General features: G+C 37.9%; 1 protein-coding gene across 1 annotated transcript in view; it reads right to left on the bottom strand.

Moving 5' to 3' along the window:
• LOC130089890 (LIM and SH3 domain protein 1-like) overlaps positions 1–13,476 on the bottom strand; it is an 89,866-nt gene extending 76,390 nt beyond the window's left edge. The window contains exons 1-2 of the mRNA XM_056257508.1: positions 13,408–13,476; positions 10,761–10,855 (exon numbers count right to left, since the gene is read on the bottom strand). Coding sequence (XP_056113483.1) covers positions 10,761–10,855; positions 13,408–13,476 — 164 coding nt within the window. The remainder of the gene's footprint in view (positions 1–10,760; positions 10,856–13,407) is intronic.
• Positions 13,477–18,447: the final 4,971 nt, after the last annotated feature.

The raw sequence follows: 18,447 nt of genomic DNA on the forward strand, positions 1-18,447 counted from the left end.
GACATTCTTCTTCTAAATAACAATAAGCGTCATTAATAATAAAAATCATAAATGGTAATGGTAAATGGTAATAATAATAAGAATATTACAAATTGTCATGCAATTATTAATGTGAATGAATGGTACATTATATGATCATCATCACTATTGTACACCTACATGTGACGTGATTCGAAATTGAATGCTAATTCAAAAGACGTGCTGTAAAACAATGCATTGTGATAGGTCATTTCGGCTCCACGTCAGAGAAGTTTCTCTTCTTTGCCGTCTTCCGTGTGTCCATGGCGTAAAATGAGGGTGTGGGGGAAGCGGAGACTTGAATATATAGGGGCGTGCTATTCTAATGACGATCGTTTTCAGCCGCGGGATTTATCAAGGGCAGGTATTGCGTACACCTGGATTTCAAAGGTACGCACAGCTTCATAAATCAGGCGGTGAGAGGAGTGTAAGCATAATCTAACGCCAACATATACGCCCGTTTATTTGGGGCGGCAGTGGCTCAGTGGTTCATGTGGGTTGTCTACAAACCGGAAGGTTGGTGGTTCAATCCTCGGTTCCACTTGACCAAGTGTCGAGGTGTCCATGAGCAAGACACCTAACCCCAGCTGCTCCCGACGAGCTGGATGGCGCCTTGCATTGCTGCCATCGCCCGTCGGTGTATGAATGAGTGAGTGAATGGGTGAATGTGAGGCAAATTGTAAAGCGCTTTGGTGGCCATTGGGTCTGTGAAAGCGCTATATAAATGCAGTCCATTTACCATTTGTTCCCCACTAAATGTTTTTTTCACTAAATGTTCAGATTTTATACAATTATTGTGCACTCGTAATTTTTCTAGACAAAATTTTACTGCTGAATTATCCACTAATCTAGTTTATAATAGCATTTTTGTCATAGATTATGACCATATATTTTTTTTTGATTTGTTGTTTTTCTTTATAATGAAGTTGTCTGTATTAAGTAGATTGTGTTTAACACATAAAAGAGTGATCATCAGTTCAACACACAGAGTTCTAGAAATTCTAGTTGGTTAAAAAAAAAAACTGCACTGGTATCGGATTGGTATCGGCCGATACTCAGAATTTTGATATCGGATCGGTTTTGAAAAAGCGGTATCGTTGCATCCCTAATCACTTGTAGCCAAAAACAGTGGTAAACTACTATATTTAAACTACTAGCTATATTTATATAGTCATTATCGCAATAAATACCAGAAAATATCGTTATATAGTTTTAAGTCCATATCACCCGTCCATAGCCCAAGGCCAGGCCGGTCAGAACAACTTTGGCTTTAGTGGGCAGGGTATTTTCAGACACTGCTTTTGATTTATGGGGATACAAAAAAAAGGAGTGGATGGATTTTTACCATTATAAGTTGGTTGTTTACACACTGTGGACACAACACATCAGCGTTCAAAACAGTGTAAAAGTGAATTTTGCATAAAAGGTCCCCTTTAAGTCAGAACTTCCCCAAATGAGTAACAGAATAAGTAAATTCACAGTTGAAAATGAGGTCAAAGTGAACTTCATAGCCATGTCTAAATAAAGCTCAATGTGTTGCAGGGAAAGGGTACAAAACTTCCTGTGGCAGTTTAACTGAGCTAAAGTCACACTATGAGTCACAGGTGAGCGTGACCTCAGAAAGAATGGCCACTTGAAAAACCTTTTCTTATCTGAGCCTACCTAAAGAATACCAAGGCTGGTCTGGTTTGCCTGACACAAAAAACAATAGGCCTACAAACATGATTGTGGTCTTGTATAGGGGTGTCGAAATTAATCGTTTCTACGATGCATCGCGATGCAGACGAGGGCGATTCGGTATCGGTTCATTAATAGCCCATAACCGGTTATAATGTACTGTCGCTTTTCTGACGTCAGCACCGCGTGTTTAGTCGCGGCATACAATGGCAGAGGGAGGCGAAACGCAAGTGCGTGCAATAAAAAATGCTCCAACCACTTTAAAAGCCGACATCTGGGCACATTTCGGCTTTTATCAACAACATGGTAAGCCCGACCTGGATAAAACACATGCTGTGTGCAAATTGTGTCACACACAAATAAAATATACAGGGGGTAATACCACCAACTTGAGAAATCACGTCAGCCGTTTTCACCCCGAGCCTGTCAGTGCCATTGTGGATCCAGCTCAGCCAAAAATATTAGATCAAATTATATCAACGTTGCCGCCCAACTCGATGAGAGGGCAGAGAATTACCAGAGCAGTGGCATCTTTTATTGCAAAGGATATACAGCCCTTTTCTGTAGTGGAAAACCCCGGGTTTCACCATCTGTTAAAAACACTGGAGCCACGATATAAGCTCCCCTCTCGCAGCCACTTTTCAGAAAAGATTATCCCGGAACTCTACCTCGAAACCAAAGCCCAGGTAATGGCGTCAATGAGCCAAGCTCATCGAGTTGCAATAACATGTGATTCCTGGACTTCGGTCATGACAGAGTCGTATGTGACAAAAGCGGCAAATTACATTAGCGATGACTGGAATATTTTGTCTCATGTGCTGCAAACGAGAGCCGTTTATGAGTCTCACACAGGTGCTCATCTGGCAGAGCTACGGTCTCGTGTCGTGGATGAATAGCAGCTACACATAAGGATGTAGTGCTTGTAACAGATAATGCGTCGAACATGATGGCTGCAGCTTAATTCTGAACATTCCCTCACGCAAAATCAGTGGTCTCAAACTCGCGGCCTGCGGGCGGGTGATATTTTGTGGCCCCCTACTTGACATTAAAGTTTAATGTTAGTGCGGCCTGTCGTTGCGTGTGCCGCGTTTTTTTTTTTTTTTTTTTTTTTTATCCCTTATGGGCTACCATAGATAGTCTCCTGACAGCTTACGGTGGGTTTGTTGTCAATAGTTGTCATAGACAACCGCGAAGTACAAACATACTGCCCTTGCCGCTTTTGAAATAACGAACTTGAGCGCGCAAAATATGTGAGTGCGATATGTGAACAGGCCCCTTGGCGAGCTACCACCAATCAGGCCACGAGCTACTGGTAGCTCACGAGCGACGTGTTGGAGACCCCTGTCTAAAACAATGTGAGAATAATCATTTTGAGCTTGTAATATGTGTCCAACAGGTTGATAAGAAGGTTTGCTTTGATTTGTGCAAAGTCAGTAATTTGCCTGAGACACTATAACGTACATGTGTTGAAAGAATTCAATAAGACGGGCAGACATGACTGCAAATATTTGTATTTCATAAGCAATAATTGTTTTTCTAAGTATAATAAATGGAAATGTGCCTTCCAAAAAAACATTCAATATCATATTGAAAATAAAAAGGACATGAGCAAATATAAGTATTTGAAAAAAATAAGTATCACAAAGATGTGTTATAAGGAAAAGAAAAAGAATGTTTGTAAAATGAAGTATCACAAAGATGTTGTGTATAAGGAAAAGACAAAGAAAGTTTGTAAAATGAACTCCAACTGTCAGAAGGACAGCTCATGAAGAACCAATCATGTACATAAAGGAATGTTCAAATTCAGAGGAACAGTTCAGAAGAAACGTTAATAATAAAGATTGAGAAGATTGGATCAGTTGTGCTCCTTTTTTGGAATACTTGAATAAAAAATTTTTTGTGGAATACTTGATGCGGCCCAGCCTGACCCAGACTCTACCTCCAGCGGCCCCCAGTTAAGTTGAGTTTGAGTTTGAGACCCCTGCATAAAATGCTTTGCGCATACGCTGAATCATGGCATCCCAGCGCGCGCTTAAAGTGGCCGCGCTCTCCAGGCTTTTGGGCAGAATCTGACGAATATCAACATTCTTTCATCGCAGCACCACAGCAAGCCACTGTCTGAAAGTGAAACAGCAATGTATTGGCCTGAAAAATCATAAGCTGATAACTGATGTTGCAAAAAGGTGGAACAGCGCATACGACATGGTCGAGAGGTTCTTGGAACAACAACCTGCAATTTGTGCCACCTTGCTGTCACCAGAAGTCAGAAAAGGAAAGACAGATCTGTGCACTCTTACTGAAACAGATGTGACAAATGCAGAGGATGCTGTGAGGGCATTAAAGCCAATGAAGGATGCAACAACACTGATGTCAGAAGAGCGCAATCCGACAGTTTCTCTCATTGCTCCTCTAAATGCGCAATTCCTCCAGAATATGTCGGACACCGACGGAGACTCACACATGATCCATGAGATCAAGAATGCAATCAGAACAGATCTCCTGAAGAGGTACAATAGTGAGTCACAGAAGAGGATCCTTCATACATCCTCTGCCCTTGATCCCCGATGTAAGGGAATTCCTTTTCTCACAGAAGAGGAGAGATTGGAGGTATACAGAGCACTGACAGAGGAGGCTGCATCGTTGGAGGTAATTCTACCATGTTTCTTGTACAATAGGCTATTTAAAATTAAAACAAACTTAAACGCTCATAATATTAATAGTAGGTAAAATTTGTTAAAATGTTTTTTTAATTTAAATTGATTTATTATTTTTATTAAAACTGAAAAACAGTTATAATCCTAATATATTATGTGAGATGTTGTATTGACTGAGTGCACTGCCACTGTTCTAGTTTAATTGTATTTTTAATTATTTTGTTCAAACACAGAATGAGGGTACACCTAGAATGACAGAAGTGGATGAAGCACCTGAGGGAACAGGAACTTTAGGAGAAGAAACATCCATGGAGGTCAGGCCCTCTGCTGCTCCCAAACGAAAGGCCTCATCGCTGCTTGTGAGTTTGCTGGGACAGTCTTTCACTGACACTGAAGGTACAGCAGAACCCAAGACTCCCTATGTCATTGCTAAGGAGTAAATGGAGGCATACTGTAAAGCTCCATCTCTGCCTCTCACCGAGGACCCTTTGACCTGGTGGCATGAGGTCATGTTTACTCTTCTCTCTCGGCTGTCAAAGCGATACTTGTGTATCCAAGGCACAAGCGTGTCTGCAGAGCGAGTTTTCTCCACAGCAGGAGATGTGGTCACTGCTAAAAGAAGCACTCTTAAACCAGAGCATGTGGACCAGTTAGTGTCCTTAAAGAAAAATGTACAAATTCCCACATGCTGAGCAGTTTGTGATGTTTCAGGAAGTTCATGTGCCCAGTGCTGTTATTTTATGTTTGCTTTTATTTTGTGTATTAAAAAACACTGCTGAAGTGCAGATTTAGTTTTTTTAATATTGATGTACTCAAGTAGGTTTGGCCTCTTGTTTATTTTGGTTTGTAATTTAATTTCATGTTTATACATTTGTCAATATTTAAATGTTTTACAAGAAAGTACACTGCACTATATAAGTATTTAAGTACACTCCCTGCATTATGCACTTTTAGTATACTTTTGTGTGTTCTAATCTAAATGCTGCTGTTGTCTTCTGTGCCCAGACTTGAGTTTTATTTGATGTTTGATACATTCAAGAAACGTGTTTTCATGTAAAATTGCTTGTATTTATTGACAAAATTGTATACATGTGAAGTAAAATTGAAAATTAAGGATGCAGTGCATCGTGATGCATCGAAATATCGAATTGAACTGAATCGATGACTTGATAATCGTAATCGAACCGAACCGTGAGACCAGTGAAAGGTTCACACCTCTAGTCTTGTATGTTTCAAATAAAGCAGAACATACCCACAAAGAGTGCTTAATTGAACTTACAAGACCTGTGCAAACAGCCACATAAATGTAGGACATTGTATTGTTGTGGAAGAATATTTCATTCACTTCCACATGAAAGTAATGCTTAAATATCAGGCTAAGGGGGCTTAATACTAGCAGCTTAGTTTGAACGTTTAGGCTCCCTCAAATGAACAAGAACTCTTACAGGACTCCTCCACAAAATTAATGTTTTTTGGGGTATTTTTAGGCCAACAACACAATGGCCAACAACACAAAAACAAGTTGTTGGCAGATAGTGGTGCACTCAAAATTTGGACAAAATATAAATATTAATCTTTGAATTAATGTTGGGTTTATATTGTTTTGAAAACTCAACGAAGGCAACAAGGCTAAAATGAAAAAGTAATGACATTTTCCAAATAGCTTTTAATTTATATATACACCGCTTAATTTATTTTCTTTCTTTTTTTTTACGTTTTATTTAATTTAATTAATTATTCATATATATATTCGTTTTTTGGGTCATTCCACATGACATTTTACATTTAACCTTTAAATCTTAACTTTAACTGATTTGGAAAACAAAAGTTGGTAATACTTTATTCTACAGTGTCATTTTTACACATCTTACATGTAATAAGAACCGTAAATTATGCATAATTACATCCAACTAACCACAAACAACCATAATCCTAACCTTAACCCTATAGTATGTTGTTAATTAATATTACTCTGTAATAATTATAGTATAAGTACTGATATAAGTACTATGTAAAAAGGACACCTTAAAATAAAGTGCAACTCAAATTTTCCAAATATTAATATTTTAACAAAACTGCTTCACTGCTTATTTTTTCTAATAAATAAAAAATAAAATAAGCAAAACTACTAAGAATTGTATTCATAATATCAACACAGTTAATATTTAAAAAAAATAATCATTTTAATTCAGAAATTGAAAACATATTCACTATAGTAAAGAAGTATATGAATTAGAGGTTGACGCTGGCCGATAAATGATTAATCCACTGATATTTTTTTTTAAATGGATACTGAATGAAAACAAACATAACACATAAAATAGTGCTGAAGAATTGAAAAACACCCATGAAAATGTACTGTTCTTTTGAAATATATATATATATATATATACAGTATATATATATACAGTATATATATAAATAATTATTATCCCTTGGTCATTCCTGTTAGTTTATAGTGCCTTAACTAATGTTAAGAGAAACAACTTTAAATGTAAAAATGTATAAATGATGAAATGAACAATGAACAATACTTTTATTAACCTTAATGTTACAGATGGACTCTTATTGTAAAGTGTTACCATTTCATATAAATCCAAGCAGTCATGCTTAAAGATGGCCATTTTTAAATATCTACACAAAGGCCATGGCATTGAAATTAGACATGTATATTTTATAGGGCTGTAACGATACACCAAACCCACGATTCGATTCGTATCACGATTTTTGACCCACGATTCGATTCGTATCGCGATTCTATCACGGGGGCGGGGCTTGAGGGGGCGGGGCTTGTGGTGGAAAAAAGAGATTTTGAGAGAAGAAAAAAAAAAAACGTTATTTTTATTAAATTTAAGGAAAAACCTGTATAATCTAAACACCAAAGAACAATAATAAATATGCAAATTATTAAACTATACTAGGCAGTGTAGGCTGCTGCTTTTGGGTTGTGTTCTGTACTCCAACTAAATTGATTTCGGGATGGTGCCGTAGGATATGCATCTGCATGTTGGACGTGTTGCCGGTCAATTGAGGATTAATTTAATGCACTTTCTGAGAATTTATATTTCAAGTTTTGGCTGCAAATTTCACGTCCATAATGCTGAAATTGCCAAATTTTAAATAATTGATCCTCAACTAGTTTTGTGGTGTAGGTCTACGTATTTTATAATGTATAATGGGGGGGGTATTTTTTCCAAACAAAATTATTACATTTATCTTGCCTAAATGTTTGCGCTCATTGCATTTTTACAAGGGGGTAATATTGTTGTTAAGAATTTACACATCACAAGGAAGCTTGATTTAAATTGTTTAATTAAATTGAAAAAAGTAGCACAAATAAATACAATAGAATAAAGATACAAATAAAGACAATTAAAGAGAAAAGTTTTTGAATAGGTCTAACACTAGTATTCATATACAGATACTGAATAAAGTAATCAAATGGAAAATAACACTGGGTAGTATTTTAGTCCTGAATAAATTAAATACATAGGCTATTAATCCTGATTCCTTTAACTTAAAGCCATCTTTTGTTGTTTTGACAACAAAATTAATGACAGACACATATGGCTTCCGTCACTTTAAGAGCTAGTGCACTGTGTTCATTATACTGGCATGCGTTTTATGCTTATTAAAGACAAAACCGACTATATTTAGAGTATAGCCTACTCACAAAGACCGAAATTGACAATTTTGCGTGTTAAAGCAATATAATCCGCGAAAAATAGTTACTAGCCAGCTGTTTTTGAGGCGGATTTTCTATGAATGTGCGCATAGAAAATAATCTCTCAGCGAGCACTGATTAGTTTAAAATCGCTTGAATGTTTAAACTGGTAAGACTTAAAAAGACTTCAGTCACGATGCACTGCTGGCCCGATTGTGCAAGTGAATATTCCGTCATGTCCCGACCTTACAGTCTATGGTCCCGACTCCAAAACGCGAGTGTGTATTATCGCCGCAGCGCTTGATGCCTGCCTTGCACAACACATTATGAGAAGAGATAGAAGACGCGCGGCACCGCTGAACACTCACGCTGTTTGTGAAATTGCGTCTGGAAGATAGTTGTCAAAAGAATGATTTGATTTTATTATCTGTGTGGATTACGATTGCGGGAATTTCCCGCATTATAAATGGGAGACCTGCGGGAATGATTAGAATTATGCGCAATACCCGCGCCGAAATTCTAGCCCTGGTTCTGGACAGGAAGGATAACTCTGGGAGTTGGAAGGGGTGTGATCGCGATTCTGCCTTCTCACATCGCGATACAGGATCGTGGACCTGAGTATCGCGATTTCGATTTTATATCGCGTATCGTTACAGCCTTAATATTTTATGTGTATTCTTACACTTTATTTGCTTCTATTTTTGAACACTTGATAATCTAATCAAAATAAAATATGTATTACAGTGATGATAAAAAACCTGAAAATCAGTTGCATGAAATCGAATTGAACTGAAATAGAATGCATTTCTGATTTGTTTATATTTGTTTCTGTCCGCTGCATGATGAAACAGTTTGCTTTCTCATGTCACTAGCTTTAAATATGCAACTTTGCTGCATAACGAATGCATAAAAGTTACCTGCTGGATATAAATTAATGCAAACAGATGGTAACAATCATGACACTAAACATTTGAGTTGGACTTGCGTGTGTTTTTGTCACATTGTTTTACCCGCTAGAGGTAATGCTAGTATCTAGCATCTGGTCAACAAATTAATTACTTTATAATGGTATGCAAACATGATATTGTTCCAGCAATCGGTTATCAGTGCCGATTAGGGCTGTAACGATACGCGATATAAAATCGAAATCGCGATACTCAGGTCCACGATCCTGTATCGCGATGTGAGAAGGCAGAATCGCGATCACACCCCTTCCAACTCCCAGAGTTATCCTTCCTGTCCAGAACCAGGGCTCGAATTTCGGCGCGGGTATTGCGCATAATTCTAATCATTCCCGCAGGTCTCCCATTTATAATGCGGGAAATTCCCGCAATCGTAATCCACACAGATAATAAAATCAAATCATTATTTTAACAACTATCTTCCAGACGCAATTTCACAAACAGCGTGAGTGTTCAGCGGTGCCGCGCGTCTTCTATCTCTTCTCATAATGTTTTGTGCAAGGCAGGCGTCAAGCGCTGCAACGATAATACACACTCGCGTTTTGGAGTCGGGACCATAGACTGTAAGGTCGGGACATGACGGAATATTCACTTGCACAATCGGGCCAGCAGTGCATCGTGACTGAAGTCTTTTTAAGTCTTACCAGTTTAAACATTCAAGCGATTTTAAACTAATCAGTGCTCGCACGCTCTCTGAGATTATTTTCTATGCGCACATTCATAGAAAATCCGCCTCAAAAACAGCTGGCTAGTAACTATTTTTCGCGGATTATATTGCTTTAACACGCAAAATTGTCAATTTCGGTCTTTGTGAGTTGGCTATAGCCTACTCTAAATATAGTCGGTTTTGTCTTTAATAAACATAAAACGCATGCCAGTATAATGAACACAGGATCCATGCACTAGCCCTTGACGGCAGCCATATGTGTATGTCATTAATTTTGTTGTCAAAACAACAAAAGATGGCTTTAAGTTAAAGGAATCAGGATTAATAGCCTATGTATTTAATTTATTCAGGACTAAAATACTAGTGTTATTTTCCATTTGATTACTTTATTCAGTATCTGTATATGAATACTAGTGTTAGACCTATTCAAAAACTTTTCTCTTTAATTGTCTTTATTTGTATCTTTATTCTATTGTATTTATTTGTGCTACTTTTTTTAATTTAATTAAACAATTTAAATCAAGCTTCCTTGTGATGTGTAAATTCTTAACAACAATAGGCTATTACCCCATTGTAAAAATGCAATGAGCGCAAACATTTAGGCAAGATAAATGTAATATCTGCATTAAATTAATCCTCAATTGACCGGCAACACGTCCAACATGCAGATGCATATTACGGCACCATCCCGAAATCAATTTAGTTGGAGTACAGAACACAGCCCAAAAGCAGCAGCCTACACTGCCGTATAGTATAATAATTTGCAGTTATTATTGTTCTTTGGTGTTTAGATTATACAGGTTTTTCCTAATGTTATTTAATAAAAATACCGGTATTTTTTTTGTTCTCTCAAAATCTCTTTTTTTCACCACAAGCCCCGCCCCCTCAAGCCCCGCCCCCGTGATAGAATCGCGATACGAATCGAATCGTGGGTCAAAAATCGTGATACGAATCGAATCGTGGGTTTGGTGTATCGTTACAGCCCTAGTGCCGATTAATATATAAAACCGATCAATCGGTTGACCTCTAGTATGAATTGCATTTTAATGCATTGCTGAATAAATTCATGTATTTCTGAATAAAGTCATGGACCCAGGACTGAATTTTTTTTAACTTACTGGCTGCAGTAGGGTTTCTTGTCAAAGCCCTTGTAGTTCTTCATATTCAGAGTCATTTTGCAGACCTCACAGCTGAAACATCCTTTGTGCCAATACTGTACAAGAAAGAACAGCAGAGAAAAGGCAAATTTATTGAGTAGCCTATAGCTAGAATGCTGAGAAGGATGGAATCAATGCAGGAAACATACTTATAGGCTTGTGGACTCTTATAGAGAATTCACCAGTTTAAAAGAGATGCTTATCTCTAGATTGTAATTGTGTAGCCTTGTGGTTAATGATCCGGTAACCAAAATGCTTTGTTCAAAACAAGCTATCACCATTGTGATTTTGAGTGAACATTTAACATTTAACCCCAAGTTGCTACAGGGGGACTTCCCTGTATCTTAAGATGGTGATGTTATGCATTGTTGCTTAAAGTCCCACTCCGATCATATTTTGAGCTATTTTTAAACATTCCCAGTGGTCTTTAAATTATGATTATGCCATTTTTAGCCAAAATCACAAAACCTGTGCCGTTTTCTGGGACTTCGCTTCAGCAGAGCGGCAGTAGCTCATTAGCAATTCGCCTCTGCGTTGTGGGCGGAGCCGTTGGCACGGAGACGACCCTCCCCCTGCCCGTTGCTGAGAGCTCTGTCTCTCCCGCTAGCTTACACCCCCAATACCGGTGGGGCAACAGTATTATATACACGTTAATTATTATTATCCGAAGTTAATCAAAGTTATCACCGATCATTATTTCACTCCAAGACGTCGCATGTGGAGACGCCCAGTGGAGTTACTACGTCACAACTCCAGTCTATTTTAGCCGGCATTTTAGCGTCTGCTACTGATTCACAGCCATTTGAATGTAGAAATACTCAGAAATACAACTTTGAGCTTATTTTTCTCAAGATATGTCCTCTAACATCAGAAAAATGCCACAAGAACATGTTAACACCTAGAAAAACATTATTTTCATCGGAGTGGGTCTTTAACAAATTCCACCAAGCCCAGTTGTGTGGCAAATAAAGACTCTCAAGAAAATATTCAAGCCATGGCCTCTGTATTCAACAATACCTGAATAGCTCATCTCACTGTTATAAACTCTGACATCGTATTTACCTAACAATGTAATGGGCAAACATTCAGACTGATCCTACTGGTTTCATTGAATTCTATAAGACTTTCCAAGACCTATAATTTCTACATCAGTGGCATTAATACTAGTCTATCATTTGGCAAAGTTCTTCCACATCTGTTGTTTTTATTCAATGACAAACATAGGACGCAAAAGCGCATCCAATTCTCAATGTCATCACTGAAATAAAAGCACATCGAAAGCTGTACACCAGCACAAAGGTTAATAGACGAGCAAGTACTCTGCAGTATTTACCAGAATCCAGGACACTGCAGAGGAAGTGGTCATACATAAACACAAGACTTTCACATTTGCAATGCTCGATAAAGCACCTCAGAAACATTTGGATTCCCACTAATATGATATTGTTGGCAATGCAGTCACTTAGACCACACTCCTCATCTACAGCCAGAAAGTCATGCATCATTTTACTTCAACTTTGCTCATCATTAGGCAATTTATTTTCTAATTGCATATCGGTGCACCTAAAAAAAAAAAGAAAAAAAAAAGAAAAAAGTAAATTATTTACTGTCACTTTTGATCAATTTAATGCCTTTTAATGATACCCTTTCACAGAAAAAAAAAAACATTATATCTATCTACCACACACAAAGTCAGCTACATGTGTCCTAACAATATGTTGCTTTCCGCAATAACAAAACCCCTCAAAATAACCACCAACCTTTAGTTTAACTGCATCGCATTCACCAAACATGTCAAGGCCTGCAGGTGACATCCGGAAAGGATGTGGTGTCATCAACCAGAGTATTAAAAATAGATATAGCCTAAGCTGACACAGTAAAACCAACCACAATAGCAATGTCCACTTAATATAGTAAGAATGAAACTGAAACAAATGTGCACTGCAGTTTAGGCCTATAACAGAATTGTGCCAGGGGGTCATAACAAGCCAAAACTGACAAGACAGTCATCAGTCCTATTACACCCTTATAAAAAAATGTCTATGTACCGTATTTGACAATCTGATATTCTCTTTAATTGATTTATGGACAATTAACCCCAACAGGCCTTTAAAAGACATCGAATGTAAACCGCTAACAAAGCTACGCCTACGTATTTTCTTAAACAGTTAAGATAAATAATAGAAATCAATCAAGATCATGTAATAAAACACACGTTCGTTACAAATAATTGTTTTATTCCAACACTATTGGAAAAATCCCGAGCATGTTGCATTACCTACTGAATAGTTTGTTTCGTTATAGGAATGTTGATACAGGAAGTTGAAAAGTGAAGCCAACTCGAGTGATAAATTAGGCAAAACATGTTTAAACTGATGTCTATGATTTGCGCGCACGATTTGATAAACATTATTCAATAGAATGCACCGTGTATGTTTCATACAAAACGGGAGGAGGAATTCACTGTTTACAACTTGAATTGTGCAAGTGGAAATCAATCTGACTCGCTCGATATCGACCAATAATACAGTGTGATTACAGAATTTAACCTTATGTAAACGTATAGCTGATAGTTTTATTGTATTAAGACAACATAAGCATCACTCACCTTGTCCAAACAATTTACTTTTTCTGTAGGGTACACAATCTTGTCACATCTGCTACACAACGGGTTCATGATGGTCAGCTTGCTTTTGGTTTCCTTGAATGGTTCTAAAGCAATTGGCCAAAAACACTGATCGATCTATATAGTAGACCAAAAAATACACGGAAGAGGATGTTTGATATGCCACCGTGCGCTGTCACCGCCAACTAAACGCGCTGTAATGGACGCGTTCCTATTTCTAAACCACGCCTCACGAACGCGTGTAGTAGATGTCCGATTCATAAAAGAATCGTTTATTTGAATCGGATCTTTTCCACGAATCGATTGAACCTGCTCACAAATCCGGCCGTAGCGAACATAGATGGTAGCGAATTTATTCACAAATTGACTCTTTTAGTTTTCACAGACTGTGATGTGACAGACTGTGACTATGGTATTAAATTCAAAAGCTGCCAAAATAATAAATAAATAAATACATAAAATACACTAAGACATTTGAAAACATAACAAAAATACTGTATATTAAAAAAATACATAAATAAAAATACTAAGAAATGTCAAAAATGAGTATTTATACTTTTATTTCCTCATTTATGTATAATTGTATTTTTTCCACATTTATTTATTTTTTCATTTATTTATTTATTTATTTCCACATTTATTCATGTAGGCTATATGTGTATTTATGTCTACATTTATTTATTTATACATTTATTTATTTCCATATTTATTTATTTATACATTTATTTGTCCATATGGTAACGAGGGGGAGGTGGGTGTTTATAACCTCAGACATAGCAAGCGAGCTAAGAGTGGCAGTGCTGAATCTTTGAGGCCACAGTGACACCTTGTGGTGTGACCAAACGAAAAGCAAGAGGTGTGCCTTTACAAGCAAGTCGAACTGGGAATTAATTGGCTTGATTGAGATGCGCCTTGCCTCGCCTGAAATGTATGTGAGAGTAGGCGGCTGCAGTGAGGGGAGGAGTGAAAAAAGTGCAGGCAAGACGGACAGATCCAGATCTCTCTTCTCGCAGTGGATCTGACACCTGTGAGATCAAAGATGGATATCGCGGAATTCACGGGATTCACGCTCGTGCACGGTGTTGCTAATAAACTGGATGTAATTTAAGTTCTGTTGCTTTTATATGAAAATAAATGAACAAGACACCCAAAGTACTTGTTATTCAATTACATTCCAAATACGTGTTTATCAATATTTTATGTGTTTTTATTTTTATTTTTTTAATAAAAATGACATCACATAACCCATATCGCACTGTCAGAGAGTTTTCACACATAACATACGTATACACATAAAACATGATATCAGAGTTTTAAAATCAAACGTTTTGAAAGAGAACAATGAGCCCGTCCTCATCCCAAGGCGTCATATAGGATGCTTTTGCCAAAGCGTACATATCCTACGCACATGGCACCCTTTAGCGTAAATATGAGACGCAGATATATATGGGGCAGAAGGCGCCTCCTAGTGGTCTAACCCTAACCCTACCCCAGACCTAAACCTACCCATACTATGTGCGTGTTATATTGACGCTAAAGGGTGCCATGTTTGTAGGATATGTACGCTTTGGCAAAAGCGTCGTATATGACGCCTTGGGATGAGAACGCGTTGGAACAATACATCACGGTTGTTTAAACCAATGAGCATTAAGCTGTGTCGTCAGCAAGTCGTTTCCCATCATGCTTTTGATCAGCGCAGTCGGTGGAGAGTAACTGCTCGCGACTGCAGAATCCGACACGTGCGCCTTGCGCTCGCGAGAGATGTTTGACATACATCGGCATGACATCAGAGCAAGTACCGCACTCGGACACATTTCTAACCGGCATGCATCTCGCGGTGACCACTGGTCAGAGCCATCGCAAGGGCTGTGCGAACTGTGCAACCGCACAGGGTCTCGCGCCACTAGGGGGCCTCGCAATCCTGCTGTTTTTTTTTTCTTCTCCCCCCAACAAATTAAGGGTTTTTTTCATAGGGCTGTAATCTCCCAGTCGATTAGTCGATTAATCTCCCAGTCGATTAGTTAATTTCAGAGCACCCCTGTTTCACAGGTAACAGCCTGTCTTCAGAACACCCCCCTTGTTTTCACTTTTTTGGATTAGCCCAACCCACTGGAGACAGATTGAAGAAAGTACTAGAAGGCATTGGAGGTTTGCTGAATATTAATTTAATTGCGAGCGTTTAATTTACTGTCAGTCCTCCTTTACCATGTCAAAGACATCGACAGTGTGGCAGCATTTTACGAAAATAGATAACAGAAAAAAAGTCGAATGCAAAGTTTGCAAGCAACAGTTTGCATCCCAGCTAACAAAATTATGTTCTAAGAACGTTGTGGGAACGTTGGTTTAAAATGTTCTAAAAACGTTGAAATGTCCAGTTTGCTTAACGTTGCTGGAACGGTATCTTAATGTTAGCAAAACGTTGTTGGAACGTTAGCATAATGTTACTGGAACGTTATCTTAAGGTTAGCATAATGTTGCTGGAACGTTATCTTAAGGTTAGCATAATGTTGCCGGAACGTTAGTATAATGTTGCTGGAATGTTATCTTAAGGTTAGCATAACGTTGGTGGAACGTTAGCATAACATTGCTGGAACGTTAGCATAACATTGCTGGAACATTAGCATAACGTTGTGGGAACGTTGATTTGAAATGTTCTAAAAACGTTGAAATGTCCAGTTTGCTTAACGTTGCTGGAACGGTATCTTAATGTTAGCAAAACGTTGCTGGAACGTTAGAATAATGTTACTGGAACGTTATCTTAAGGTTAGCATAATGTTGCTGGAACGTTATCTTAAGGTTAGCATAACGTTGGCGGAACGTTAGTATAATGTTGCTGGAATGTTATCTTAAGGTTAGCATAACGTTGGTGGAACGTTAGCATAACATTGCTGGAACGTTAGCATAACATTGCTGGAACATTAGCATAACGTTGTGGGAACGTTGATTTGAAATGTTCTAAAAACGTTGAAATGTCCAGTTTGCTTAACGTTGCTGGAACGGTATCTTAATGTTAGCAAAACGTTGCTGGAACGTTAGAATAATGTTACTGGAACGTTATCTTAAGGTTAGCATAATGTTGCTGGAACGTTATCTTAAGGTTAGCATAACGTTGGCGGAACGTTAGCATAATGTTGCCGGAACGTTAGCATAACATTGCTGGAACGTTAGCATAACATTGCTGGAACATTAGCATAACGTTGTGGGAACGTTGATTTGAAATGTTCTAAAAACGTTGAAATATCCAGTTTGCTTAACGTTGCTGGAATGGTATCGTAATGTTACCAAAACGTTGCTGGAACGTTATCTTAAGGTTAGCATAATGTTGCTGGAACGTTAGCATAACGTTGCTGGGACATTATCTTAAGGTTAGCATTACGTTATTGGAACCTTATCTAAAGGTTAGCATAATGTTGTTTGAACGTTATCTAAAGGTTAACATAACATTATATTAAGGTAAGCATAATGTTGCTGGAAAGTTATCTTAAGGTTAGCATAACATTGCTGGAATGTTCTCCTAAGGTTAGCATACCGTTGCTGGAACGTTATATTAAGGTTAGTATAATGTTCATGGAACATTCTTGCCCCAAAAATTGTATTAACAATACAACATTCAAATTAAGAATAATGTTTCTACATCATTCTTTCAACTTTATTTTTTTAAACAGCCACGTGAATTACATGTGCCCACTTTTTATATAACTGCACACTTTTACAGAACATCAAAACGTTGAAAATTATTATCATTTATTATCATTTTCTGATGTGAAATGCTACATTAGAGCTTAAAAAAAAAAAAATTTATAACATTTTAATGAACAGGAAACAGCTGTTCTGGTTCTAAACTAGCACTGAGGTCCAGTCTGTGATTCAGTATCTTCATGCTCCGTCTGTAAAGTGAACAGATTGACTAATGTTACTAATGGTGATTTATCATTTCATAAACATTTAATAATAATAACAACAATGTGGCTACTCCATAAAGGTTAACCCTTAAGTTATTTAGGTTGTACTTTGTGTACTACTTGTTTTAATTATCCTGATTTCTTTTGATTATTTTAATTTCTTCTATGTAAAGCAATTTGAATTACCATTGTGTATGAAATGTGCTACATAAATAAACTTGCCTTGCCTTGCCTTACTATACATATTAAATCACACAAGATTCAAATATAGCTTACAAATGTAATGGAATTACAATGGAAAGGTTCATTACACATTGTAAAGGATTACACCAGAAAATGAAAAGAAAACATGCAGGAATGTTACTCACCCTTGATTCCCGATGAGGAGCGTACTTCAAGGTGTCTGAAATATATTCCTCTAATACCTTGATGGGCACCTTCGGGTACATCTTTTGGCAAGCCTCTAAAAATAAGTTTACATCATGGTTTAGTGGAACTTCAGTAAAAATGTTAGGAAAACATGGACCTAAAAAAATATAATTAATGTCATGACATCTTTAACAAACATAAGTCCCATTTTTGCAATCAGATCACTGAAACCAAAATAAAGTAGTCAGAAATGCATGTGAGCACATTGCATGTTAGGGCTGTGTTCAAAATATCACTATAAAGCTGTATTAGGGATGCAACGGTACACGGTAAAATACCGGACCGTTCGGTCAGCCCTGCACGGGACAATCTACCCTCGTGTCCCGCGGGACTTCGGTTTTGCCATTGAGTTCGCGCTGATCCTTTTAGTTTTTGCTTTAAGCCTTGTTTATACTCGACGCGTCCGCACGAGCCCGAGTCTCCGCTGACTGCGCGCGCACCTCTTCAAACGGACGAGGCGTTTATACTTGACGCGTCTGCACGAGCGCGAGTCTCCGCTGACTGCGCGCGCACCTCTCCAAGCGGACGAGGCGTTTATACTTGACGCGCTCGCCGTTGTGCTATTCTGTGAAACGACAGGGGGCGACTCGGAGTAATTCTCCTCTAAACCATCAGCAGTGAAGAAGTAGTTTGCCGTTTATTAGTAGTTTATTAATTGCTGATTCATAAAAGAGTAATAAATGCAGTAGGT

The sequence above is a fragment of the Rhinichthys klamathensis genome, unplaced genomic scaffold (genome assembly GCF_029890125.1).
Source record: "Rhinichthys klamathensis goyatoka isolate OS25496 unplaced genomic scaffold, OSU_Roscu_1.1 h1tg000001l_1, whole genome shotgun sequence".
NCBI lineage: Eukaryota > Metazoa > Chordata > Actinopteri > Cypriniformes > Leuciscidae > Rhinichthys > Rhinichthys klamathensis.